The sequence below is a fragment of the Rhamphochromis longiceps genome, linkage group LG7, assembly GCF_057381845.1.
Source record: "Rhamphochromis longiceps isolate RC_006_pf linkage group LG7, R_longiceps_female_GT1.1, whole genome shotgun sequence".
In the NCBI taxonomy this organism is placed as follows: domain Eukaryota; kingdom Metazoa; phylum Chordata; class Actinopteri; order Cichliformes; family Cichlidae; genus Rhamphochromis; species Rhamphochromis longiceps.
The window spans coordinates 41,784,365-41,811,048 of record NC_140563.1 but is presented as its reverse complement, the minus strand read 5'-3'; the positions used below and the strand labels follow the sequence as shown (position 1 = coordinate 41,811,048).

General features: G+C 39.4%; 1 protein-coding gene across 1 annotated transcript in view; it reads right to left on the bottom strand.

Annotated features, from left to right (window-relative positions):
* sardh (sarcosine dehydrogenase) overlaps window positions 1-26,684 on the bottom strand; it is a 45,177-nt gene continuing 18,493 nt past the window's right edge. Inside the window, exons 11-22 of the mRNA XM_085413683.1 lie at window positions 21,886-21,976; window positions 21,599-21,740; window positions 18,176-18,259; window positions 17,820-17,933; window positions 17,316-17,454; window positions 16,184-16,297; window positions 15,235-15,382; window positions 12,473-12,566; window positions 3,826-3,988; window positions 3,447-3,615; window positions 2,499-2,634; window positions 1-1,507 (exon numbers count right to left, since the gene is read on the bottom strand). Of these exons, the coding sequence (XP_085269809.1) occupies window positions 1,379-1,507; window positions 2,499-2,634; window positions 3,447-3,615; window positions 3,826-3,988; window positions 12,473-12,566; window positions 15,235-15,382; window positions 16,184-16,297; window positions 17,316-17,454; window positions 17,820-17,933; window positions 18,176-18,259; window positions 21,599-21,740; window positions 21,886-21,976 (1,523 nt within the window). The 3' untranslated portion in view covers window positions 1-1,378. The remainder of the gene's footprint in view (window positions 1,508-2,498; window positions 2,635-3,446; window positions 3,616-3,825; window positions 3,989-12,472; window positions 12,567-15,234; window positions 15,383-16,183; window positions 16,298-17,315; window positions 17,455-17,819; window positions 17,934-18,175; window positions 18,260-21,598; window positions 21,741-21,885; window positions 21,977-26,684) is intronic.

Here is a 26,684-nt window from a genome sequence, read left to right as displayed (position 1 = left end):
AAAAAAAAAAAAAATCAATATAAGTCAAGGTATTCATCAACAACTTAATTTTTCCCAGCATGACATCTATAAAGTCATGTCTTGCGTTACTATTAGTTTCAAATTTAAATATTTAGGAATTATAGCAAAGATAAAATGAGAGGTTTACCTATGCATAAATTAACTGCTCGCCTTATTTAGCAAACTTCTATCTGTTAAAGAACAAAAGGCGGTACATTAACACATAATGCCATGACCATGAGGGGACGGATCAGAAGACAAAGGAGATCTTTTCCCAAAAGTGTTTTCTGAAAACTGCTGTCTTCTGTTATTCTACTTCATTAGTGTCTTGTTTCCCTGGTACGTCGTGCCTTTGGGTGTTTCTTTTTTTGCCTTCCTTTCTCTCCCAGGATGACTGCTTCAGATTTAGAGAACAAAAAAAAAAAAAAAAGCCTCTGGATTTTGTCATCATTATCAGCACAAACAGTTATTGTATTCTCTGTAAATGTCTGTATTGTTATGAGAATAATTTTACTCCCCATTACAGAGTATTAGTATAACCAAGTAAAAGGTCAAATTAACACCGCCATTAATATCAAAGTACTTCTAATAAAGGATAGCTTTCTCTTCAGCCTGATTAGCTTTTTCAAAGGACCTTCCCAAAAACTGAGAAGTATATTTATTGATATTTACTTTGGATAAAAACATCCAAATATCTGTTGTATCAGCTGTTTGTACTGTTACACACACACACACACACACACACACCCAAGTTCTATCCAAAGAGTTGCACTGAAAACTCTACTAACAGGGTTAGTTGCAGATTAAGAGTTAATTGTCTTTACTATTTCTGGCTGTTGATCCTTTGACATAAACAACCAACAGATGTTTTAGTTATTATTAAAAAAAAAAAGAAAAACGGTTTGAAATACATCATCCGTTATTAAAGTTCTTAAGTTAAACCCTGGAAAGATGAAGGCAATCTGGACCACAAATCCCTCGACTCTTAGAGATAATACGATCAGTGTATCCCTTGAACGTTTTCATGGTATTAGTACTTGCATGACGATTCAAACAGTGTGCTATTACTCTCAGAGTGGATATAAAAACGTGGAGACAAGAAACAGAAGCACCCTTAACAATCCAGTCATATCTGATTTTTACTGATGCACATTTTTCACCAGCTTTCAACATGCAACATTTTACAAATGAGCATAAAATCGATCATATGCACATGAGTCCCATCAAATCAGAACAAAATTAACAACATTTGAGATGAACTTGTATTTGACAGAAGACAAAAACAGCTGCTCGTACAAAAGGTTGTAAATCCCTCCACCTCTGGTGCCGTTCTGTAGCTGGTGTGTTTTTCGTCAGTTTTTACATGTGTGGTCTGATCTCAATCATAGATGCCCTTGACACGCTTATTCTCAGGGTCAAAAGGAGATTTGAGGTGTGCTTTGGCCTTGTATACTACTCCCATCCTCTCCAGGGTAAACTCACCACTCTTTATGAAGTTAGCGCTAACCTGATGAAGAAAGAGACGGTGAGAGAAAATGATAAGTCATAAAACACAAAAAAGACAGAACGATAAGCAAGTATGGGGAGGAGAATTTCAAATGTGTCAAACAAGGACACATTAAAGATGAAAATGACAAGGGAGCAAAAAGAGATGAGCAAGAATCCACGTACTTTGTAAACCAGAATGACGGAGCAGCTCATCAGGCTCACGATCCATCACAATTCACAAATTGCATACAAATGCCATTTGTGACTGTGCGATTTGTGATGGATGGTTCTGTATATAGTCCGTAAGATGACAAATAAAACCCTGACCCTGAGCACAGTTTGGTTGTAAATGCTTGTGTGCAAGTATCACAAAAATCTGACAAGTCATAGAGGAGGAACACCATTACTTGTTGGTTGTATAAAATACTGCTCCGAGCAGGCAGATTATTCCAGAACGGACAATGTGACTGCAGGAGTTTTAAAGCACAGGAAGCTATCAATTCCCTCATGACTCAGTGTCAGCTCGCTCGTAACACCAAGTGCTAATTTTCACTGACTGACTCCCCGACTCTCCCACTAATCTGTCACCGTGTCTCGAATTCATTCGCTGACAGACACATGCTCCATGTCCTGGAGCCTCACGCTAACCATACGCGTGCATACTACTTGTTTATTACTAATCAAAGAAAAACCTTGAGAAGAATTTAAATGCAGAAATACATGCAGGGACATATGACACATATCTAAGCAGATATTAAAATCACAGAAGTCAACTGCTGCACGCAACCTTAGCTACTAATCTAATCTGTCTGATATTCAGTTATGACAACGGCTCGTGTGATCATTTTAGTTTTCTGCACTTTACTTTCAAGGATTTAGTAAACTCGACACATTTTTTTCACAACAGCGCAGATCTCTGCCATTTTCATATTTTAACACAAACACTGGAAAACGGGAGAGAATGTGGTCAGAATAAGTGTGCAGTGTGTTGGTGCTTTTAAGGCACTTACCACTCCTCCATCTGGATTGCGGATGTATCCATAACCAATAGTTTTGTCGATATAAAAGCCATAGTCGGCACGTCGGAGGTGACCAACAGGAACACCATTGCGGTAAATAGCCTCCAGACCAAACATCGGGACTTTCCTAAAAGCCACAGAGTAAGAGATGCAGATAATGATAACAGCTTTATCTCAAAACAATGTTGCAAAGATTTTGACATTTGACAATGAAAGACTGGAGGCAGTGTCAAGTTTTCAACAATACAACCCTGTTGCCGTTTCACTGGATTTGTTTGTTTTGGACCACTTTTGATAAATATTAACCAGTGCATACCAGTAACAGCCCACAAGACCTTTCTGAGAAACTCAGACCCCGCCATCACAACTGACTGCTGTCAGTCGGTCAGAGTTTCCCGCTTCCAGCACATCAACTTTAATAACCGACTGTTCACTTGCAACCTAAAATACCTCATTTCCTTGACAACTGCCACTGTAACGAGATAATCACTGTTATTCATCTCACCTGTCAGTGGTTTTAATAATGTGGTTGTTTGGTGTATAAATACAGTCTCAGGTCTCAGAAAATGAAAAGATTTGTATTTTTTTTGGTGTATTATTTACTTCATAAAATAAGGTTATGAATCTTAAATATTAATAGTCAGAACTACTTAAACATAATATATCTAAAGATAACATTTATAAACTGCTTCACCTGTTCCCATCTTTCGCTCTGGAATAAAACATATATTTGATTTTATTTGATTTTTCAAATCAATGTTACATTTATTCACTGCACCATCTTTAAATATAATGATCCTGTTGCCTGGGAATAACATGGATGTTGCTGTGCTGCTGAAAATATTTAAATTACATCTATAAATGCCCCCCCCCTTAATTAATTTTCTTAATTTCTTTCTGATGATTAAAATATCATGTCACGACAGAAGCTCTACTGACTCATCAGTGGTGAAGCAGACGATGCGCCTCTTCAGTCCCTCCTTCTTCTGTTTCTCTAACATATCACGACCCTGGAAAGGGACTGAACTCTTCAGCTTGCAGGTGAAGGCTAGCCCCGCCTCCAGTGGTGTGTCATCAGGGCGCAGGTCGGCGTGCCAATGCCTGTACCCTTAAAAACAAGAAACACAAAAGATTAGAGTAAAAGCCATGTTTCCTGCATATTTGGTACAATATTATTAAAAGTAAACTTTGGCTGAGTTCCATGCTGGATGATTATTAAAAGAAATGTAGACTCAGTTGTTTTGTTTACTAGTTAAATCCTACCTGAGCTAGATTGGATATTATAGTTATAGATTTATGACCTTTAAATACAAGTTACCTTTCTCTATGCTGAGCGAGTCGATGGCTCTGTAGCCTGAGTTGATGATGCCGTGCTTTGCACCAGCAGCCATGACAGCACGGTAGACTGGAAGGCAGGAATCTTTGGGAATATGCAGCTCCCAGCCGAGCTCTCCGACAAATGACAGGCGCATAGCTCGCACCTGTGATGAGAGAGGGGTCAGAGAAGAGGCTTAGAAGATGGAGAGATGCACAAAGAGGACCGAGCTGCCATACTCTTTTTGTGCTCATTCATGCACAAACACACTTCATCCTTGAGGCCCAAATTTACATGGAATTCATTTTAATACCAAAAGCAGCTTCACAGAAAGCCAGAAAACAGAAGAGAAAAATCAGGACAGATGTACGAAGATACAAGGTGCACAAGAAAGGACAGGAGGGAAAATACAATCATACTGAAGGCATGAAAGACGTTGCTATGAATCAAAAGGAAAATGGAAAGCATTTTGCAATCTGTGTGTCATTCTTTATAGTTTGTCTTTTTCAATAAAGATCGTGTTAACGTTCATCATCTTCACAGCAAAAAATGCAGAAAAGGGAAGAGGAGAAAAAACTCCAGCGAACGGCTCAGGAGAAGCAACTGCAATCTGTTTACCTTCTGACAACTGATGAAGACTGCGAGTACAGACTGTGTATCCTGTCATTTCATTTTTGCAAAGTGAAAATCTGCACACAAATCTTCTCCTTCTGTTTCTTCTTCTATGGTATTATGTAAGCTAAAGCGCCCTCACACCCTTACAGAAAACTGTGTGAAATTAATAAAGCAAAAATGTCAGCCAGCAGAATGGCCATGTAGTGGTTATAATAATCTAATATTTTATGCAGTTTACTACAACAGTGACAGCCATTTTCATTTTTAACTGGGAGTGAAATAAGATTAAACCATGTAGATAGCTTTGGGCTTGAAGCACTGAAAAACTGCAGGCTAAAAGTCTGCATTATTATTATTAGCACTGCTGTTTTAACGCCAACCTCAGCATTTGAAAAATGAAATGTATCATTTTACATATAGCAGGTATCTGTGCTAACCCCGGCAGTGTTTTCTGAGATGATGTCACATTTACCAGGCAATGTCTATCTTTGATAAACAGTCCATCTTAACTTTTTTTTTTAAGTTGTATGAGATGAAAATAAAAAGTTCTTCCTTCAGTTCCCTTTTCACTACAATAATATATATATAATGTGTCAGTAATGTAACAAGAAGTCCCAGTACATGTACATGTTATATATTATAATTAAGTATGGCAATGTGTCTTCATTACAACGTTAACCATCAGGGAGGAAAAACAAAACAAAACAAGCAATACATGTAAAGATCTGAAATCAAGTTGCATTATCAGTAAAAGCTTTAAAAATCCAGAATATGCCACTTAATCATAACAAGACTGACTCTGCTGCCTTAATTTGTATCAGATTCAACAAAGCACTGAAAACATTCCTCAGAGATTTTGGTCCGTAGTGACATGACAGCATCACACAGCTGCTGTAGATTTTTTTGGCTACAAATCCATGATGTGAATCTCCTGATTCAACCCAAAGGTGCTTTGTTGGATTGAGATCTGACCATGAGTATAGTCATTAGTCATTGTCATGTTCAACACCCTGGTTTGAGATGATTTAAGTTTTGTGACATGATGCGATACATGCTGGAAGTAGCCTTCAGAAGATGGGTGCACAGTGGTCATAATGGGATTTATTTATTTTTTATTAGTCCTTTATTTATCCAGGTAAAAAATCTCATTGAGATTAAAAATCTCATTTTCAAGAGAGACCTGGCATCATGGCAACAAAAGTTAAAATACACATACCACATAAATATATAACATTTAAAACAAATACAATATCCCATACCAACATGTGTAAAATATACAATAACAGATCAAATTAAGAGTACATTAAAAACAATCACATTGAGTAAAAGAGTTATTCTCTCGTTCCTTTAAGGTAACCAATTCTGATAATTTCAGTTCCTTCTGCAGATTATTCCAGGAAGCAGGGGCAGCGTATTTAAAAGCCTTTCCCCCCAATTCTGTTCAGATTTTTGGGATAATCAATTGTATGGTATTATGGGAACAAAGGCTGTACTGGTTGTGGTTTTTACACATATAAACACATAAATAAGATGGAACCAGCCCAACGAGAGATAAAGATCAACCAATGGGAGAGTCTGCGAATATGCAAAGATAGACATTTAGCAGCAGCATACAAAGAACAATGATGTACACGATTTCCATAGCCAGTAATAAAATGTAAAGCACAATGGTACACAGTATCCAACCTCTTTAGGTAGTGGGCAGGTGCATTCATAAAAAGCAGGTCACCATAATCCAATAAAGGTAAAAAAGTTCTATGAATCAAGTGTTTTCTCACTTGGAGGGAGAAACAGGATTGATTTCTAAAAAAGTAACCTAGTTTTAGTTTTAACTTCGACACAAGCCTTTGGATGTGAGTTTTAAATGACAAATTCTGATCTATAATGATCCCTAGATATTTGTAAGGTGTGACCATTTCAATTTCAGTTCCTTGAATTGTTTTAATCTTAGGAGACGTAGCTAACAACTCCTTGCCATTTGAGAATAACATGAACTTGGATTTATCTGGATTTAACACCAACTTAAGTTGAGTTAAATGGGACTGAACTATATCAAAGGCAGACTGCAGAAAATGCAAGGTTTGTGCTACTGAAGGGGATGAACAATAAATAATTGTATCATCTGCATAAAGATGAAATGCTGCATTTGACAAATTATCACAAAGGTTGTTTATGTAAAGAGAAAATAGCAATGGCCCTAATATGGAGCCCTGTGGAACTCCTTTGGATACTGGGAGAAAAGAGGAAGAAGACCCAGCAGCACGGACACACAGTTTTCTTGCTGACAAGTAATTTGAAAACCAACTTACAGCATTTACAGATAGACCAATATTGTTTAGTCTATTTAATAAAATAGCATGGTCAACTGTATCAAAAGCCTTTGACAAGTCAAGAAAAAGAGCAGCACAGTATTTTTTGCAGTCCATTAAATTAACGATGTCATTAACCACTTTAATAGCAGCAGTTATTGTGCTGTGTTGTTTTCTCAATCCTGACTGATGTTGGGAAAGAAAGGAATTTTTGTCCAAAAAGTCTTTCAGTTGTTCACTAATGAACTTTTCTAGAACTTTTGCTAGAACACACAATTTAGATATGGGCCTGTAGTAACATCTGAAGGATCACCTCCTTTCAGCAAAGGGAGAGACAGTAACATGGAATTTGTTTTTTACATAAATTGCAACACCGCCACTGTCAATGGAAAATTGTATTTAGTAGTCAGTATAAGCTTTTAATGATATAAGTTTACGTGTGATAGAATACTGCATGATGACCTTTCTTCATGCAGAACTGATTGTTCTTTATAAAACGTGTTCTGATATTTCTATCTGAATCTTCCCCAGTTCTGACTGACCACACACACACACACACACACACACACACACACACACACACACACACACACACACACACACACACAAATAAACTAAAATAAAATAAATAAAGACAAGTGCAAGAACAGAGCGCTGATCACAGGGCCCCCCACTCTCGTGTGAGCGCTCTGTGACCACCCTTGCAAGTAAAATCTGCAGCGTGTGTGTGTCTTCACTCTTAGACTCTCAGCTGAAGAAGTGTCTTTTAAAATAAATCTCTTGACAGCCACCCTTTCTGAGGTGGTCGCAACGGAAAAGATTATAGCCTGTTATTGCAATGTCTTTGTCAGTAATCGATTTTGTAAGCCAGGTTTCTGATACTATAAGAATATTGGTATCTAACTCTTTCATCCAAACTTTCACAAAATCAAGTTTGGGAAGAAGACTTCTGACATGTAAATGAGTGATACCAAGACCTGTTCGAGTTTTAAAATCACAAGGAGTACTTAAGCATTTGCAATCTGGACCGGGATTAGGTTGCACATTTCCAGATAAAAGAAGCAGAAGAACAATAAAACATTTTCTTTTCACAGATTTTTTTTTGTAGGATTACAGACTGATTTCTCTTAGTGCCCAATCTCTTTGGGGGGTGAGAGAATTGGGAAATAAACCAGTGATATGGAATAAATCAGTTAAAATGAGATCTCTGCTGATGATCACGTTTGAGAAGCTTAAAAGATGTAAAATCCCACCTTGTTCCCTTTGAGAGGAGTAAGAAGTATGGTTTTTCTTGCTCCACAGACATCATGTAGACAAAAAAGCTGTCAATAAAAACAAAGGAAAAAAAGACTACTGAGGATAACATGCTGACTGACAGATAGACCTGATAGACCTGTGGTAGAGCCTGGTTGTGGCCTGCTGGCTGGACCTGCTAGCTGATGGTGGAGCCTGGCTGTGTAGGAAAGCTTCTGGTTGTTCCACTGAACAACCAGAAGCTTGTTCAATATGGGAACATATTGTTCAGTGGCAATATGTCTCCATATTGCCATGGTCAGCAACAATACTCAGGTAGGCTGTTGTGTTTAAACAAAGCTCAGTTGGTGCTAAGAAGCCTAAATGTGTCAACAAAAAAAATGCCCCCACCCCTATTATAACACCACCAGCCTCAAGCTGTTGATACAAGGCAGGATGGATCTATGTTTTCATTTTGTTTACTCTAAATTCTGGCCCCATCTAAATTTCACAGCAGACATTCAGACTGAGACCAGATAATGATTTTCCAAACTTCTATTGTCTAATTTTGGAGCGCTAACGCAAATTGTAGGCTCAGTTTCTTGTTCTCTGCTGACACGAGTGCCACCTGTACAATGGTCCTCTGCTGCTGCAGATCCATCTACCTCAATGTTCGGCACTCTGAGATGATCTTCGGCCTACCTCGAATGTAACAAGTGGTTGCCTTCCCATCTGCCCAGAGCAGTATGACCATTCTCCTGGCCTCGAGCAAAGCATCAACAAGCCATTTTTGCTCAGACATACTGGTTATTTTCTCTTTTTAAGATCAATCCCTAGAGATGGTTCTCTGGGGAAAATCCCAGTACAGTAGATCTTCAGTTCTCAAAGTCACATAAATCATCTGTCTTCCTCATTCCGATGCTTTTTTTTTTGCTTTTTTTTGCCTGTCCCGTTTGGCTCTTTTGCCATCAGAATTGTTGTCTAAAGGCAAAGAAAGATGCCCAACGGATTTACTTTACCAAATTGACCATCCCAGCCTTGCCATAATGGTCCATTTGATTCACCTTTTATTGTTTATTTTATTTTCACTTACTGAACATGGGACAGACTTGACTGGGGGAAAGAAGGGGAGAAAGAAAGAGGGAAAGAAAAACAGCTGAGAAGAGGGACGGGGGAGAAGGGCAAAAACCAAAAACCAACAGAATGAGCAGAAAAAGAAAAAAAGAAGAAAAAAAGCAAAAAAAAAAGCATATATCAATCACCTGCTGAGAAAGAAAAAAGAAAACAAGCAGAAGAGAACAAGAGTAATAGAATAAACAGCATCACAATGATATATGGGAATATGACAGTAAATACTAAATATTAAACATTATTGTGCAGCACATAAGATCAACAGAACACAGTGTGCTTTGAGGTAGGAGCCAAAAAGGGTGTAGTTTGTGGGTGTGATCACCCGTGTGTACACCTGTGAGCATGGACGCGCTTGTTTTGCAGGTCAACAGCATACCTAAATGTGTCGATTTGCTACCACATGACTGACTGATTAGATATTTTCAGCAATGACCAGTTGAACAGATGTAACTAACAAGGTGGCGAGTGAGTGTACAATGTTACAATGAAACAATATGAGAACACACAGGTGACAAATCCCATATTGCTCTTTAAAATGAAATCACATCAAATTCAGGTGAGAGAAAAGGAGATGGAAAGATCACATCTAAAAAAAAAAAATTTAAAAAAAATATGAGAGAGAGCAAATAAAAAAAAAAAAAAACGTGGAGAGAAAACAACAGTTTCCCCAGTAGGTGTAGTGACAGCCAGGCCATCTGGCCATGTAGGGATCACCCTGAGTCCCATATGTACGCATGAAGCTCTGGGGAAGGTACATGTATGCCTGCATATATTCAAAATACACCCTGAAGCACATGAGTGACCAGCAATTATACATTTACCTGGAAAAAATCAAAGACAGATAGCTAAAAGGCTGACATATGTACAAGACTGCATCTACACATAAATTTGTATCTCCCTCCATCCCGCTGCACATTTGCTATTAGGAGAGAGCGAGAGACAGAGAAAGAGCGAGAGAGTCTAATGAGCTATGAGGGGAGCAGAGGGTTCTGGTCTCACAGCAGTGCAGCCATTAAAATGTCACCCAGACAAGGCCAGAAACCAGCTGGAAGACAGCACAAGTGGCACACTTGCACACAAGCAACACAAACACTCCTGCAGAGCTGTGAGAAGATGCTGACTGCAACCACCAGAGCGCTGCATAATTCATGCAAGACCAACTAAGAGAGCGAGTATGTGTGTGGACATATGTGTCGCTGCATGTGTTGGTACAACATGCTCTTTTTCTTTTTTCTTTTTTTTGAGGGCAGGAAGTCTGTGGAGGTCAAAGGCAGAGGCTGATCACACTTAACTGCATCACCTCTTGAAAAATTTATAAAAAGACAGCTAAAAATGAGTACATGAGCATCATTTTTGCTCCTTTTCCCTTTCCTTTATAGCAACTGCACCTCCATCCCTCCCTTAAGATACCAACCAAATGTTTTAAAAATCGCGATTGGTCTTTTATTTGTACCATGGTATGAATACAAAGAGTTTCCCATGTCCTTCTAAGTAGGGCTGAACGATTATGGAAAATAATCTAATTGCGATTTTTTGCCCCAATATTGCGATTGCGATGCGATATGCGATTATTTTTTAAGGTATTTGTCTTCTGTATTATTAAACAAAGACAAGCAATACATCATATAATATGGCCAATACTATATTACATTAATTTTAAACTGTTCTTTCCTGGAAGACAGACCTCTGTTATGATGACATGAGGTGATGCATGAATTGATGACTGACATTTTTATTTAACTTCTTCAATCACAACAGTATATTTGAACATACACAATAGTTTATTTTTAGCTTACAAACATCTGAGCATAAAGTGCTGACAAGGAACCCTGGTGTAAACATTAAAATGAAAGTCAGTACAATGTGCAGATTGCAGAAATATACATAAAAAAAATCAGTGGCTTTACCACACTCAGTTTTTCGACATCTGTGAACTACTAGACAGTCATTCAATTAAAAAATAATATGAAATAAATAAAACTAATAAATAAAAAATACACACATCTTACTGATCTCTGCAGTCAGTAACATTACACATAAAGTGCAAACATAATAGCAATTGTATAAACACACACACAAACACGCCTTTAAAGTTTAAAGGCGTGAAATTGGACGGTCTAGCCTTCTGATTAGCTAATCAGAAGGCTAGTTCTGATTAGCGTCACCGCTGTCTCGGTGGAGTTTAATAAACTCGGCCGTCTGCTTCTTGCTATCTAAAATATAACCAGACACTGGTGTAAATTCTCGACTGTCTCATACTTCTGTTTAATAAGTTTTCTGTTTGACGTTTAGTCAGCTGTGTGAAAACCAAGGAGGAACCCACCCGGGGGATTAATAAAGTTTTATTTTATCTAATCTAATAACTTTAATCTCAGCCAAACCGATTTACTCACGAACAAACAAAACACTGAAAAAAGCCCAACAATAACATTTTTAGGTTGTCTAAGTGACTTATATATCACGTTTAACCCGAGCAGCGAAACTCCGCGGTGATCTGAAAATGATGTGCCGGGAGTTGTGCCGTTCTCGGCCGCATCAGTAACCCTCGAGCTCCCGGCTAGCTGTCGAGCTGGTGGGTAGCAGACGCCTCTGAAAACGTCGAAGCACTTTTGCAAATATGGGATATCTTGATAAACCAAGCAGATATTTGATGTTTACACAACTACTTTCTCGCCTGAAAATATGTTAAAAGTTTATTTTGTGACCCAGAAAGATTAGTATGAGTAATTTTAAAACTTAGTAGCGGCCGCCATTGCTGGAAACTGGAGTTTGGCTGGGCCGCGCTATGAATTCTGGGATATGGTAGTAATTTGGACAGCCTTCGGCGCGTCGCTGTGACGTAATCGGTCTACAAATGCGGCCTCAGGAGGATGCAGCCCATGAATTGTATAATATAATCGCAGTATAATCGCAGCCTTTGCGGTTAGAAAATTGCACTTGATCATGTCGCGATATTATCGCAAATGCGATATATCGTTCAGCCCTACTTCTAAGCCACGGCCTTATAAACTTTGTTTTGAGTCAGTAGACCTCAGGGACGGAGGAAGAAAAGGTAGAATGTGAAAAAAAATACATAAATTTTGGACAGACTCGACATGCAAGGAAGTCACAAGGACGCCTTGAGACACACCATCTGTTCCTCCTACACACAGTGTACAATCTTTGATGACTGAACCTTTTAAATAAAAAAAGAAAAGAAAATACCGTTTCACTCAACAGCATGCAATTTGCATAGTGGCATTTTTAATTAACTGCATTCTTCATTTAACTAAGACAGACAGGGTTATTTTGAAGCAGAGAAATGTAGAGCATCCATCGTGTACATGTGTGTGTGCATGTAACGGGTGTGTGAGTGCTGTCACCTGATGTCCTGCTGCAATAACAACTTTGTGTGAGGAGAAGGGGAAAGCTTCGTTGCTCAGGTCTGTGTCTAAAACCTCCTGTAATACCTCCCGGCTGCAAAAAAGGGAAAAAAACACCAATAAGAAGAAGAAGAAACTCTGGCAGTCATTCAACACATTTTCTGTATTTGTGCAACCAGAGTGCAGAAACACAATTATTGTTGACATTTTTTATGTATTTATTTTTATATTTTGGTATACGTTTTACCAGCACAAATAATGCTGGAACAATCCAAAAATGTACCAGCTCTTCTCCCACAATCATACACACACACACAAAATCAATATTACATAAAAAAAATGAGTCAACAGTAACAAAAAAAAAAAAAAAAAGGGGGGGGGGGGGCTAAGTTTAGCTCACTGTGCTGCTTGTACATTTGTATGTTTGTGAGTGGGCAGGTAGAGAATACAATGTGTGAGGCCTCGTCAAAGAGATATTTTTTGTAATATTGTGGCAAGAAGCCAGGGATGAAGATATCAGGGGAAGGGTTAGAAATGCAACTGGAGGGGTGTCCTCTAATTCAAAAGAAATAAATGCGGAAAAAAAAACAAAAAACGAATGCTCTTAAAATTCCCTGCAGAAATATAGCTGGAATATGTAGGGTTTCTAACATATGTATGTGTGGAGGTCTCAATGCATGTGTGGGGCTAATAATAATTTTTTTTGTGCCATTTTCCAGTTCCTCCCATCCCTTTCTCACTGAACTTAAGAGCCCAACAGCAAAGGCTAATTAGCTATATATAATCAGTGAATTGCTCTGTTTTGTATGTGTGTTTGCGTATTTGGCAAAAGGGGCACTCGCAACTACCAATTTGTTTCTCCTACTTGCCGCATCACTGTGGCTCTCAGCTGTGCGTCTGAGAATCCGCATCCACACAAACAAGGCTCGATTAAAGGACGTCACATAATTTCATCCATTATACAGCGCACAAGGTGCATAATTGCAAAAGCGAGTGGTTAAGCACTACTTTTGCCCACTGGAACACACTGCCAAAGCTGCATGAGAGAAAGGCTGCAAGTTTAAAGACTCCCCTATTGAGTGAATTTGAATGAGACGACTCAGGGAGGGAAAACACGGGCAAACACATTTCCATAAATGCTGCAATCGCTCCTCTCCTCATGCTCTAAAGGGATCAATTTGCTTCGTAAGAAAACAAAACCCCCAAAATGCTGAATTTCTCAAACGTGGCAAAAACAATACAGAGGAGCTAAAAATGATTACAGTAATGTGCGCAGAGAGGCAACACAGATGCCAGTCTTTTCTAAATTACACACACACACACACACACACACACACACACACACACACACACACACACACACACACACACACACACACACACGGGTGAAAATATGCACACTCATGAAATAAATGTGCTTTGGATGCTAAAGAAAAGTCAATGAACTCCGTAATCATCATAGATATTGTCTTGTGTGTATGAGCATATAAAAATCACACACACACACACCACACACATAGAGAGCACATACACACAGAGCACATACTGGACTATCTAGCAGTGACGCAGTGGTTTCCAGTTTGACGTAAGCAATAAAAGCAAGAGGGATAGAAAAACCTAGGAAAAAAAAGTGAAGATGACACTGAGCACAGGGGGTGTGTGTGAGAAAGAAGTGGATACAATCCACAGAGACAGAGAAAAGAAACTTAGGAGAACAGGAGAAAGAAGCAAAGCCTCAAGAAAAAAAAAAATCGACAAAACCCACACAGGGAACGGAGTGGACTAACCCTGCTGCTGGTGAGAGGGAAGAACAAAGACAGAGGGCGGTGAGCTGGGGAGGAGAGGAGGTGAGAGGGGAAGAAAAAGATAGATGTGGAGTGCAGAGAATAAGATAAGGAATAGGTAAAGGTGGTGTAGCTTCACTATTTGAGTGTTGAGCAAAGGGAAACTGTGGGAAGGATAAAGAAAACATTGATCTCCCTCCATATCTGCAGTAAGATTTTTACTTGCACCGTGCACAAATTTGAATCCGTAGATTAAGAAATCAAGCTGATGTTGATGGTTGAAGCTGAAGAAATAATTGCTATGTCACAACAGGTCTTATGGAGTGATGAACTGAAATCTGAAATCTCAACATTATTGAAGCAGCTTGTGATCATCTTGAAGCGAGCAAAAATCATCCAGCATCCAAAGAAGAGCTTTGAATGTCCGTCAAGAAGCCTGCAGAACTTTCCATTAGTGCAACTCTGTTTTTGCCTTATATAATGGATTTCCGTTGTGTCTGCACATGTTTCAATAAATCACTGCACCCGTTTTCTCAAAATCTCTGACAAACTGCATCATTGACAGAGTCTATTGAAAATTATTTATGTAAGCCAGCAGAATTAACACTTAATCCTTGAAACTCATCACTAGTGTTCAACTTGGAAGCTGATGCAAACCTTCATGGGATTTATTATTTTCAGCTCTGAGGTGCAGAAGAGTGAACTTGAGAAGCCCTAAAAAATAATCTAACCAATAAATGTACGATGAGGTGGTATCATGCAGTAGTAGACTGCATACTGAGCAAGGTACCCCAGGTGTCCTGAACTTCACAAGGTTTACAAGGATTTTGCAGGTCAGAGTTGATATCAAAGGTCTCAGTACCCTATAGTCTCTTAACAGTTGGATACACACCTTCAATTGTTCTCTTGTTCATTTCTCATCTGGATATAAGTCATTCCAGAGTTAACATTCACTTCTAACCCTCTTGCTTTCCTCACCTTTTGGGCCCCTGGATGCTGATCATCCCCATGTCCTCAGAGTGGTCCGTCAACTGGCAGCGAAAGCCTTGATCCTGAAGAACTGTTTTAATGTGGTTCCAGTTGTGTTCTGCCACACCGCCTCCAATGGCCAGGTAATATGCATCACCTGGAGCAAAGTCAGATGGCGATCAGGTCAAGTATAAGAAAGAGAAAGACACATGAAACCACTTTATCTATAGCATACAGTTTGTAATCACAAGTGTGAAGAATCTCAGCTGACAGCTACATTAGGTGATCTGATGATGAGATAACAGAGTTTATTACATTAAGATGTTTTGAAAGTTGACTCTGTTGAATCCTTCCACTTACTTTATGTAGATATATTCAGCAGGACTTGTCAAGAAATTTGCATAATTAATAGAGCGGCAGCAACTTTTTCATGGCATTTTAATTGCCGCTTCCCACCTAAGATGTCATTACGCAACATTAATTACTTAACAAATTAATTTATCTCCTGTGATTCATGTGCTCCCTGGGGTTTTTCAATCAGCAGCTGTGGTAATAGAAATAAGGGATACCTGAACAGATGTTATTTTCCAGGCTTTTTTTGATGTAGTGGAGTCAAAATGACAACATAAAGAAACAAGCTACTGCTGTGTAACGTCAAAAGGAGACACATCTTTCATGATATTCTCTTTTCTTGAGTGAGACAAGAGTAAAAATAATTAATAAATGTGGATAAACAGTACTGATTGGGCGAAAGAACCACAAATAACAGAGAAAAAAATAACAATAAGTCTGAAATAAGATAAAACAGAATAGCACATTATTAAATCCAATAAACAAAATACAACAGCTAAGCTGACAAATAGTGATGCGGAGATAGGGAGATGAATGAAATAACAGTAATAGGTAAAGAGTGCAGCAAGTAACTGTGAAACACACACGTCTACACACTATTTCTCACCGCTGGATTCTGGTGCCAGGGGCAGGTTGGCCACACCAGGCTCCAGTCTGCTCACAGTCAGGTCGGCCTCTGACCTTCCTCTTTTATTCAGCATGCAGGTATACACAGTGGTACCTGCAACACACACACAAACAATTAATACGTGCTGCAGACTTTGCAGACGTATTTTAAGCATGCTGTTGAGTGGAAACATACTGATGGAAGCGTGCTCTATGTGTGAACAGGGATGAATATTTAATACATTCAAGTGTACTGACACTAAGTTCACAACTTAGTTGTTCTGAAGGAACAATAATCGTGGCTCTGATCCTCTTAACTCATAAAACTCTGCTTTTTTGTAGCAGAGTACTGTGCAAAAGTATTGTTTTGATTGATTGTTTCTTTCATCAAAAAGAGGGGTTAACCTTTCCCTTGGTTTTCATTTTACTTTAGCTCAGACTTCTAGCTGTTTTGACTTTGCTTTCTGTGATAAGTAACAAGAAATGTATTTCTTTTTTCCAAATCTGAAATGATTTCAATGCAGTGGCACTTGACCACACATGTACAGATGGAGGTAGAGACAGACCTAGTCATACAGGCTGTCTTTAACAGACCCTCATGCACTCTTAGAAAGTATGTTATTACTAGTTTTAATCAGGTCTGAAGACTACAAACAGAAAGAGAAAAACACTTGGGGGTTCAAGTTATAAAGATGCGAGTGCGCCGAACCTCAGCAGATGCCGGTGTCATACATTTTTTAAATCCATACAGGAAAGTAACAGAGAGGCTTAAAACTAAAAGGATTATCTGTCTTCTCACTTCTTCAGAACTTGATCTCACCTTTGGAAAGGCTCTGGGGCCAAAAAAGTAGCAATGTAAAGAACGCAGCTTTCCATTTTCATATCTGCACAATGGTAGGATTCAGACACGGTTGTCAGTTTGCTGATTGTGACAAGAATACAAGAAAATGAAGCAGTAGAGACGTTTGTCGCCACTGTTAACAGCATACCAGACACATTACATACTGGTATTTAGTCCTGTGTAGAAGGCTGCTATTCCTCGCTTGTTGGCATCTTTTTCATAACTCTATGCACGTAGCTGCCCTTTTTATTCTGTCAATCTTTCTTTCTTGTTTTTTTTTTTTTACTCTGACCTGGCTTCTTGTTGACATCAGCAGTGAACAGCCAATCAGCTGCCTTCTTGGCATCGGGTCCAGTGAGATAGAACTTTCCAAAGTAGGACATGTCAAACACAGCCACACTGTGTCTACATGAGAGGCACTCGTTCTTAATCTAAATAAAAATAAAACAAAAAGAACATGATAGCAAAAGGATAAAAACAAACTGTCCCAACTCTGCAAAGCATGATGTTTCTAAGAAGAATGCATGTTATTGTCAGATCCCTGAAAGCAACATTCATTACAGCAGTGAAGAGAGATTTTAAAATCAAGGTTAGCATTCTCTCCTCTAATTTAATCCTGCAAGCTGCTGAGTTAGCGTGTGTTCTCCCTCGATACCATTTAAACACCATTAAACTCACCGACTTCCCCTTAGAAGCCTTCAGTGCGTTTATACTCATCTGACCGCACGGTAATACTGCACTATCGATCACCCACGCTCAGCCACACATACCATTTACTCTTAGTACTGTCTCTTACCACGTCATGATGTGGAGGGAAGTCAAAGGTGTACTCTTGACCTAGCAGTTCATCGTATTTGTACTTTTCATTCCTCTTCACATCGTAAGCTCCGTAATAATCATAGTCTTTAACCTGTGCAATATGACACAAAAAACAATTAGAAGCTAATTAATCATTACGGTTTCGCACGAAACAAGGCAAGATGTAGAACTGAGCCAGACACTGGTAGCATCATCCATTATTGGCAGTCAGTATGTTCTAACAGCCTCTATCCAGCATGGCTTCTGAAAAATATCACCGGGGCAATTATATAAAAGTGTGCCTGCGACTATGTATAGCATTCAGAATATGTGCAGTGTAAGTGTGTTTCTCACAGGAGCAGGTCCTTCTTTGTTGAACCAGCCAGGTCTCTCCCAGCCATGCCGCTCTTGGAACATGCAGCCCTGCTCTGTGAGCACCTGAAAACAACCACACATACGGAGCACAGTACAGCAAAAGCAGTTCGTGTCTGTCTTTGAAGAATTGCTATTTATTCACTAGAGGTCAACATGATGAACTAACACAAAACTTGGACACACTCTCACACTTTAAATGAGGGCGAAAGTGGGAGCAAACAGTTGACAATTTCCAAAAGAAGAAAACATACATGAACACAGTCGATGCTGTATTTCTGGACACCTGTGGATCGAACTACAATTTCCTTTAAGCTCTGTTCTCCAGCATGAATTGGAAAAACTCTAGCTGAGAGGTATTGTGATAATAATTCTCTGTGGTTTAGTCACAACAAGCAAACCTCCCCCCCCCCCCATCACACCCAGTCTTTTGATCCATTGTCAGTATAAAGATAATACAGTACATTCTGTCAAAAAGAGAAAAGATTGTCTGGCCTAAACAATAAAACTCTAATCTAACATCACAGGAATCAATGAGAGTGCAAGTACACTGTTAGTTTTCCATAAATTGCTGCAGAAATATTAAACTTCTTATTTCTTGAACAGTCTTTAGAAAAGATATATCAGGGCTCCTTGTTAAACTGACAGTCGCCCACAGTCGGTAGGTATGTTCTGCTATGCTCTGCTCCTAGCAGGCATCTAGCAGTCTCTTGCCAAAACTTCCCACACTAGGCTATATTTACCATCTGTGCTACCGAGGTGGAGAAAACGTGTGAGCAGCAGTGTCAGAGATGGCCTGCATGTGCTCTGAAATAATCCCATATTGCCTCTTAAAGCTAGACAGTCTCATTACTTGCATAGCTTCCCCGATTGATCCAACCCTTAAGTACCTCCGAGCCACAATACATTAAACCTTTGTCTTGTGTTAAATAGGAAAGGTCACAGGTGTGTTACACATGAAAAGATTACTTGTTGTTGTGCTAGACAGTCATGGATGGTAAAAAAATTAAGTAAACGCTCTCTCAATTATATTATATAATACACCACGTCATTAGTTTTGTGTGAAATAAATGTGTATACCCCATGATGCAAAAGCTTATACAAACCACCTTTATCACTATTGACCTGAAGTAATAGATTTAGCCATAGAGAATTTTTTGGCCCACTCTTTAAAACTTCAGTCATTGCACTGACTCGGTGCAACGTCTTGAGTCGCATCCTGTTACAGATTTGCTGCTGTGCTTGGGATCATTGTCCTGTCGCATGACCCAATTTTGCCTATACGTGGATTTAGTATACAGAAGAGTCCACGGTAGACGCGAGAGGTAGCTCTTGGGTTTATGCAGCTTCTCTGAGCGTTGCACGGTCTGGCTTTGGGGTGAATTTGCTGGGACATCCACCCCCGAGAAGACTGGCTCCACTTGAGTAACCTTTCTCACTGTACAAGGATGGGCTTCAAAATAGCACGGTAAGCCTTCCCAGACAGAAAGCAGCAACAGTCACTTCACCGCTATCATTGATGTCTGTGTTAACACATTTCTGACTACTCCCGACCTGCCAAAACTTTACACTTGATCAGTTAATCAAGTGCATTTGATTAGCAACACCTGGCTGCTATTTGCCCTCTTAGTTGCTATGGAAGCAGTAAGGTGTACTTTGTTTTTTCCACAACCTGCTTTTGCATTTTGGATTATTTTTCTTTTAAATAGACGATGACATGGTGTAAAATGGTACTTCTTGTTGTTCATCTCAGGTTTTATTTCCTTGATTCAAAGATCTGCTAACGACCAGATTAAATCATAATATTTAAACCTTATAATTGAAAGAGGGTGTATGTACGTTTTACCATGACTGTAAGTAAGGCTTAAATTCTTTTGCTTTTTACTGACTTTTTGCTCAATCTGACTTCATTTTACTATTTCCCCAACACAAAGAAACCTATACTCATAGATCCAAGTAAACAACAAGATCTTCCAATGACTATAAGGCAAACTTAAGTTATAATGATTACAAATTATTTTTATTTCATAGTGAAGAGCAAAAACCAGATGTTGAAAACCCCCTCATATATTTAAACGAAGCAAACTCTGAGAAAGCACACGATATAAGCTACAAGACAAATTGGCAATGTTACTAATGGAATTTGTGTTAATAATCTTTCATGAAAAGATGCCTACATTTCCGAGTGGGGGTACAAATTGCAACCGTTAAATGTAAATGAATTCTGGAATAGGAAAGCATGTCTAAGTGGATCATTAATGCATAAAGTGTGGTAGTGGGGCCCATTAAAAGTTTGTGCCAGGCTCAGGAGGGAGGGGAAGCTGAAAGACATCTGAGACCAGGCTACTGAAACTAAGTGTAGCATTTAGATTCATGTTGGCAGGGGTTGCATTATTAAATGTAACTGCTGGGGATAACTTACACCTCTAACTGCCTTCTGCTTGAATCAGCTGCCTCTAGGTTTGAACAAAGGCAACGGAATAAGAAAGTGAGATCCCCGTGTCCCAAACCTCGAGTTTACAAACACTTGTATGCCTATATCTCTCACAAGTCTTTTAAGTCCCTTTTATGACATTCACACACATGGAAATGTGACAAGCTAGGGTTTCAGCAGCATCATTTATATGTAGATTTGTTCTATCTGCACATTTCTGTCTCAGCTAGCCAGCCAGATGTTGTGGTAGCAGAAGTGTAGAAAGAGAAAGAAAGGGGAAACACATAAAATGCAGACTTTAATGAGAATAACTAAAGCAACACAATTACGAGAAGAAGAAAAAAGGGAAGCAGACTTGTGTGAATCTGACGAAAACCTGAATGAATAAATGAAGAAAACTGAGTGACTGAAGGAGAAAAGTGCAAAAGTTAGACGGGTAACAGAGGGAAGAAATCGGAAATGACAGGTCAAGTTACATGCAGGGAAAAACATGGACTGGATATTGGTCCACAAACCAGCATGCATGTTTGTCTAAATCAAGACAGACACAGTAAGTAAATGCCCTGACGATTACCCAACTAAAAAAAGCTTTAAGGAAGCCAAGGTTAGGCTTAATGTTTATCTCAAAGGAAAAAAAAAAAAAAAAAAAATCATGCGTATCTTCTTCCCCTTCACCCACCTACTTGCCAGCTTCTGCCTGCCTAACTTTAATAAAAAGGTTTAAACTTTTCATCTGTGCCTGAGTCGTGCATGAGTCCTGTGCTCTCTGTCACCATTTGCTAGACTACCTGTTCATACAGTAGTTCTTTTATCATTTCTGCGCTTATCTCAAACTCATCCGTGACTCACACCACAGCTGAAAGGAGTGTGACTAACTCCCAGCACAAAGACAAAGCATGTGGGTCACTTCCTTGAACTCCTCATGAAACACTGATTAACTGTCTGCACTGGAGAGCAAACCACTGACCTACCTGGTGGAAAGGATCCTTCCTCATGTTTCGGCTGGCCAGCGGCTCATCAAAGGGGAACACTAAAGAGTAGTTCTTAGCATACGACTCGTGACTCCTCTCTCTGATCCACCGTTTGTTGTCTGTCAGCGAGTTATGAAAGCGCCTGAGAAAGAAGGGAGACGGATTCAAAAGATGCTCATTAAAAGTCACAATCGTTCAGACTTCATTAAAACTTGCTGCAGTTCCTGCTGCCTTTTGCTAAAGTGATAATCTGAAGAATTTTGAGTAGATTTTGTGGAGTGATGTACCTGATGTCATAGCCGTACATGTCCTTTTCAGGGCGGCCATGTATGATCCAGTGAGCCAGCTCTCTACCACAACCACCTCCCAGCATCATACCTGAAACAGAAGGTGTAAGGATAAAAGAGATGTTGATGTGAGAAGCATTCCCGGTCAAATTCAGCTCATTTTAATTAATGCTGAAACAATATTAACCAGTTTAATGTAATTGTGGAATAAAATAATTGAAGATTATAGCTTCTTTACTGTCTTTTGAAACTGAATGTGTTTGTTTTTTGGTTAAAGGACGGAGCCTGTGAATATTATGAGTGCCAATATTTCTGTACCTGATTAACTGCTTTTTAAATGCAAAGTCAGATAAATTTCCACAGCCCAAGGGAATAACATTTAGATGGAATGATAGTCAAACCAAACAAAAGATGCCACTTTGGATTCAATTGTTCCCTGTGGGTCCCTGAATGAGGACCAGAGGGGGAAAAATAATGATCATTTAAAAACAGGCATTTATTCACACTTTTTGAAATTAAAGACAACCCAAAACCCATAAAATAAATGCTAAAACAGATTTAAATTAAAAAGAAAGGACACAGACAAATGTCCAAAGCTTTAAACTGTAATAATAATAATAATAGTACTGTGCAAAAGTCTTAAGAAACATCACTCCTTTTCAGTCCAGTCCTTAATCATTTTTAGGGGAATGCTTTTTTTAGTTGCTTGCTAAGGCACTCAACACTGACCTGCAAATCAATCAGGTAACCACCAAAAAGGATGAACTAGTACACATAACAGACAACTTTGCTAAATCTATTTTTAGTTTCATCTTTAGGCATTTTGTTACTAGCAGTCTATCACACAAACATCTTTTTTTCCCCCGATTTCTTTAGTTGAATCTATTGAAAATGCCAAAGATAGCACAATTCAACAGACACAAAATCGTTTTTTAAGCCAGCAACGTGATTTCCAAAGACTTTTCACATTCTGGCACTGTGTGCAGTGTGGCCTTCGAAAAGAATCAAAGAAAGAAGTGGAGGACCAAAGAAGAATAAAAGAATAAAACAAACTATCTATTCTATGAATAGTATTTAAAATAGGGAAAAATGCAGCAAAGACCCAAAACAGGACCAGAGAGATGTTTCTGATCTGTTTACTGTTCGCCAAAGCCTCATCAGAAATGATCTGAAGGGTGTCAAGAAACTGTTCCTCAGGAAGGGAAATGGGGAGGTCTTTTAAGCTTTTGTACAATTTAAATTTTCATCAGAACTATCATCTAAGTTCACTCTTTTGTTACTTATATACATCTTTCCCATGTTTGTCCTCAACTTTTTTTTTTTTTTTAAAGAAACAGACTATTTTGTGGATATTCTGAATAAGTCACAGCAGATCTCTAATCCCCTTCTTGCTCACCTACATCCCGCCTAGAGGACAGAGTCACATTAATTTGTAGAAAAGAAAGGAAAAAAAGAAGAGAAACAGAGCAGTTTATGTCCTCTGCTATGGCTCCTATGTGGCACATGATCCACATAAGGTTATTTCAACCCTTCTTCCATCTTTTGACTCTTGCTCACAGGAGCCCCCGAGCAATGTGACCTCATCATCTGCACCCAGTGGCTGCAGCATTGTGCATCTTTCAACCCAACCAACAAACAATCATCAGCAATTCAATATTTTATCTGTCAAGTCCCAAAACTGTCGGGTTAATGAGCTGGGCCCTTTTAGCAACCCCCCGCTTGCATTGTGCTGCTGGTAATTTGCAGTTATCAAGCGTATGTGTGTGTGCTGTATGTATGTCTCTCCCATGTGTTGCAACCACAGCATCAATATGCAGCAGCACGAACAGTGTGTCCTTGCAACCCTCTGTCATCCCTCCATCTCCATCTCTCACAGCGTCCCCTCTCCCTCTATCTCTCATTACTTCACTCATCTGCAGGCACTGTCACTCCGAGCCCGGGTGGACAGTTGAATGGCTGTTTTGCTAGACAGATGGATGTATGGGTGCAGGGATTGAGCGATAAAGGGAGGAGGGGTGAGAGGATGTTGATGAAGTTCTCCCAAGACAATGTGGGGACAACCAGCAAGGCGAGGTGGCACTGATAAATGTCACTCGAGATAACTGGGTTGATGTGTGAGTTTCCATACTTGTAAATCCTCGTGCTTGAGCTTCCACTCATTCTGTCGTCCCCTTCTAACCCGTCCCTTTTCCTCCTCGCGTTTATGCCGTGCAAATATTTGCCCCTTTCACGGTCATTATGTGTCATCTAATCTCCTCGGTGTCAAATTCTTCTTCTTGACGTTTACAGCGGTGCTGCCAGCAATACCACCGATGCTTAGAAAGAGCAGGAAAACATGCACAATTGTTTTTTTTTTTAATCTTTTCCAATATCCTCTTCAGCAGATTAGCAAGCGCATTAATCCAAAATTTTAAAACAGCATTTAGTGCTGCATATCAAGATGTGTTATTCAGAAGTTAGACAAACAAGACACACTAAATGAATTAGTCCTCAGAGCCAGGATAGTCAGTACTCTAAAATCCTAGTCTTCATATTTAGCTAAACATTTGAATGCTGGTCTTGATATGAGGCCATCTGTGTGATAGCTAAAGCTTGGCCTAAGATGGGTCATTCATCAGAACAATAATCCCAAATGCTGTAGGAACTGTACATTAACAAACGCCTGCAAACCTCGAGGAACTAAAGCGAAGTTGTAAAGATGAATGAGCCAAAGCTCCTCCACAACAAGGAGAAAACGTCATGTACTTCATACACAATTTCATATATTACAGTTCACACATTTAAGTGTTTTTAACCTTCTCTTCTAACATATAGAAAGCCAAGTACTGCCACAAATGCTTTACTCTTTACTTAAAGGCTTTGGTTATTTGAATATAGCACATATAATCAGCACTAAAATAACTAGAACTTTAGAGTCAGTATGTTCTTCACCTTGAAATTAACAATACTCTCCTCAGAATGCAGAGAGTGTGTTTCGTGATGCCCTCTTCAATAATTTTTCTAAGTTAGAAATTTGATCCTCTTTTGGCTTCACGTTCACACTAATGCTTCCATTTTATGAGCCAACAAAGTTGGCCAAAAAACAGAAGACAGTTTTTTTCTAAGATTTACATCAGCACCAGTATCCTTATTATTTCTTATTGTGCACAATAAGAAATAATAAAGGTGCTTATTCCTGTGATTGTTAGCAAGACAAGGATGCAGCCGGGTAAGAGGGGCTGCAGTTCATAGCTTTAAAAGAAAGAAGAATAAAAAATGCCTTTATAAACAAGAACAGTTAAATGTTAAGCATGATGGGTTTGACACCAAGAATAAGTATCCAAAGGTTGCCAGGCAACAAATACAACTTCAACCAGTCTGAAGGCTTGGTGATTGCTTGGAGACCAAATTTAGCTCCAGCAAGTAAAGAGCATTCAATGACTATCTATCAAAAGTGACCCCTTGGTCTCTGAACTTTCCTGCCTCTCCGTGCCCGGCCTTGAGCCAAGACAGCCGTGTCACTGGAAATGCGAAAGATGCCGTTTCCTTGTCAGAGGGGCATAAAGACAGGGGAAGAAAGAGTGACAGATGCAGAGAGTGTGAAGAAGGGACGACATGGCACATCAGTGTTTCCTTTGTGTGTGTGGATGCTGAGTGCGAATCGAGCACAGTTCAGGCAGGCTACGAAGTCAAGCTCAGTCCCAGCAGATCGGCTGATCTCAATGGCAGCCCACATCAACTGATGCTCCAAATGCCTTTCTGCACATCCAGTTTCTTATGCAGGGCACACTATTTAAGCTGCTTTAGCCTTCCCACACTTACTGCACATCTGCAATACATCTACACGTCATACTAAATCTCCAACTTAGACAGTACCTGCATCACTGATGCCTGCTCTCCTCTGTGCTGCTGGTCGTACCGCTGCTTTCCCCAAACTCTAGTTTTTAAAAGTATATACTTGCAAGACGTGCAAATAGTCTTCTCACTACAGGAAGCACTCCCTTTGGTGAGCGGGTAACACACGCAGGAGACCAGCCTCACGACTCCCACTCACTGTCTGTGAATTCGCATGACAATTACGTGCTTAATTCACACATAAGCTACATGGGACATTACACTGATTTTGTACCATAGAGCAGGCAGCACAGCTCCACCATGTAATGTTTAGGAAAGTTCAGGGCTGCTGTGCATGTGTGAAAATGACTCAGGTGTGATATTAGTAATACTAGGCCCATTTCACTGAGCTAGTACCCGGCATTACACTAAAAAATAAAATGGGTACGACAGCATTGTAACCACCTCTATTCACACGGGCAGGTTGTGTTTCTATGTAAATGTAGAAAAGAAAATGTAATGCCAACAGTCCCAAGCTCACTTTATAGTTATTAATTACCAGAGAATAACAGATGGGGGTCGGCCTCTCACATGAGGTTGTTGAACATTTAGCTTTTTGCTCACTGAGCTGCCATGAATTAATAATCCAAACTGATGACAATTTATTATTTTTATGAGAAGAAGCCTATTGGCAAGTTTTACCACTGTTTTCAGGTATAATATGAGGCAGTACTCGAAGGACGTGTTAGTACTCTGATCAGGGTGGTGGACAGAATATTTCATGGTTAAGTGGTTGCGGAATAGAAAAGCAGTGGTAAACATCAAGGACCACTCATTAATTTGCAGCGAGTCAACTACACCTCTGAAAGAAAAGAAAATACAGAAGAGGGAGGTCTGTGTAACATATGAGTGTCGAGATGCCCACACATCAGGTCTTCACTTCACTGCGTCTCCCAAGCGTCTGTCAGGACTGCAGAGCCGGATCC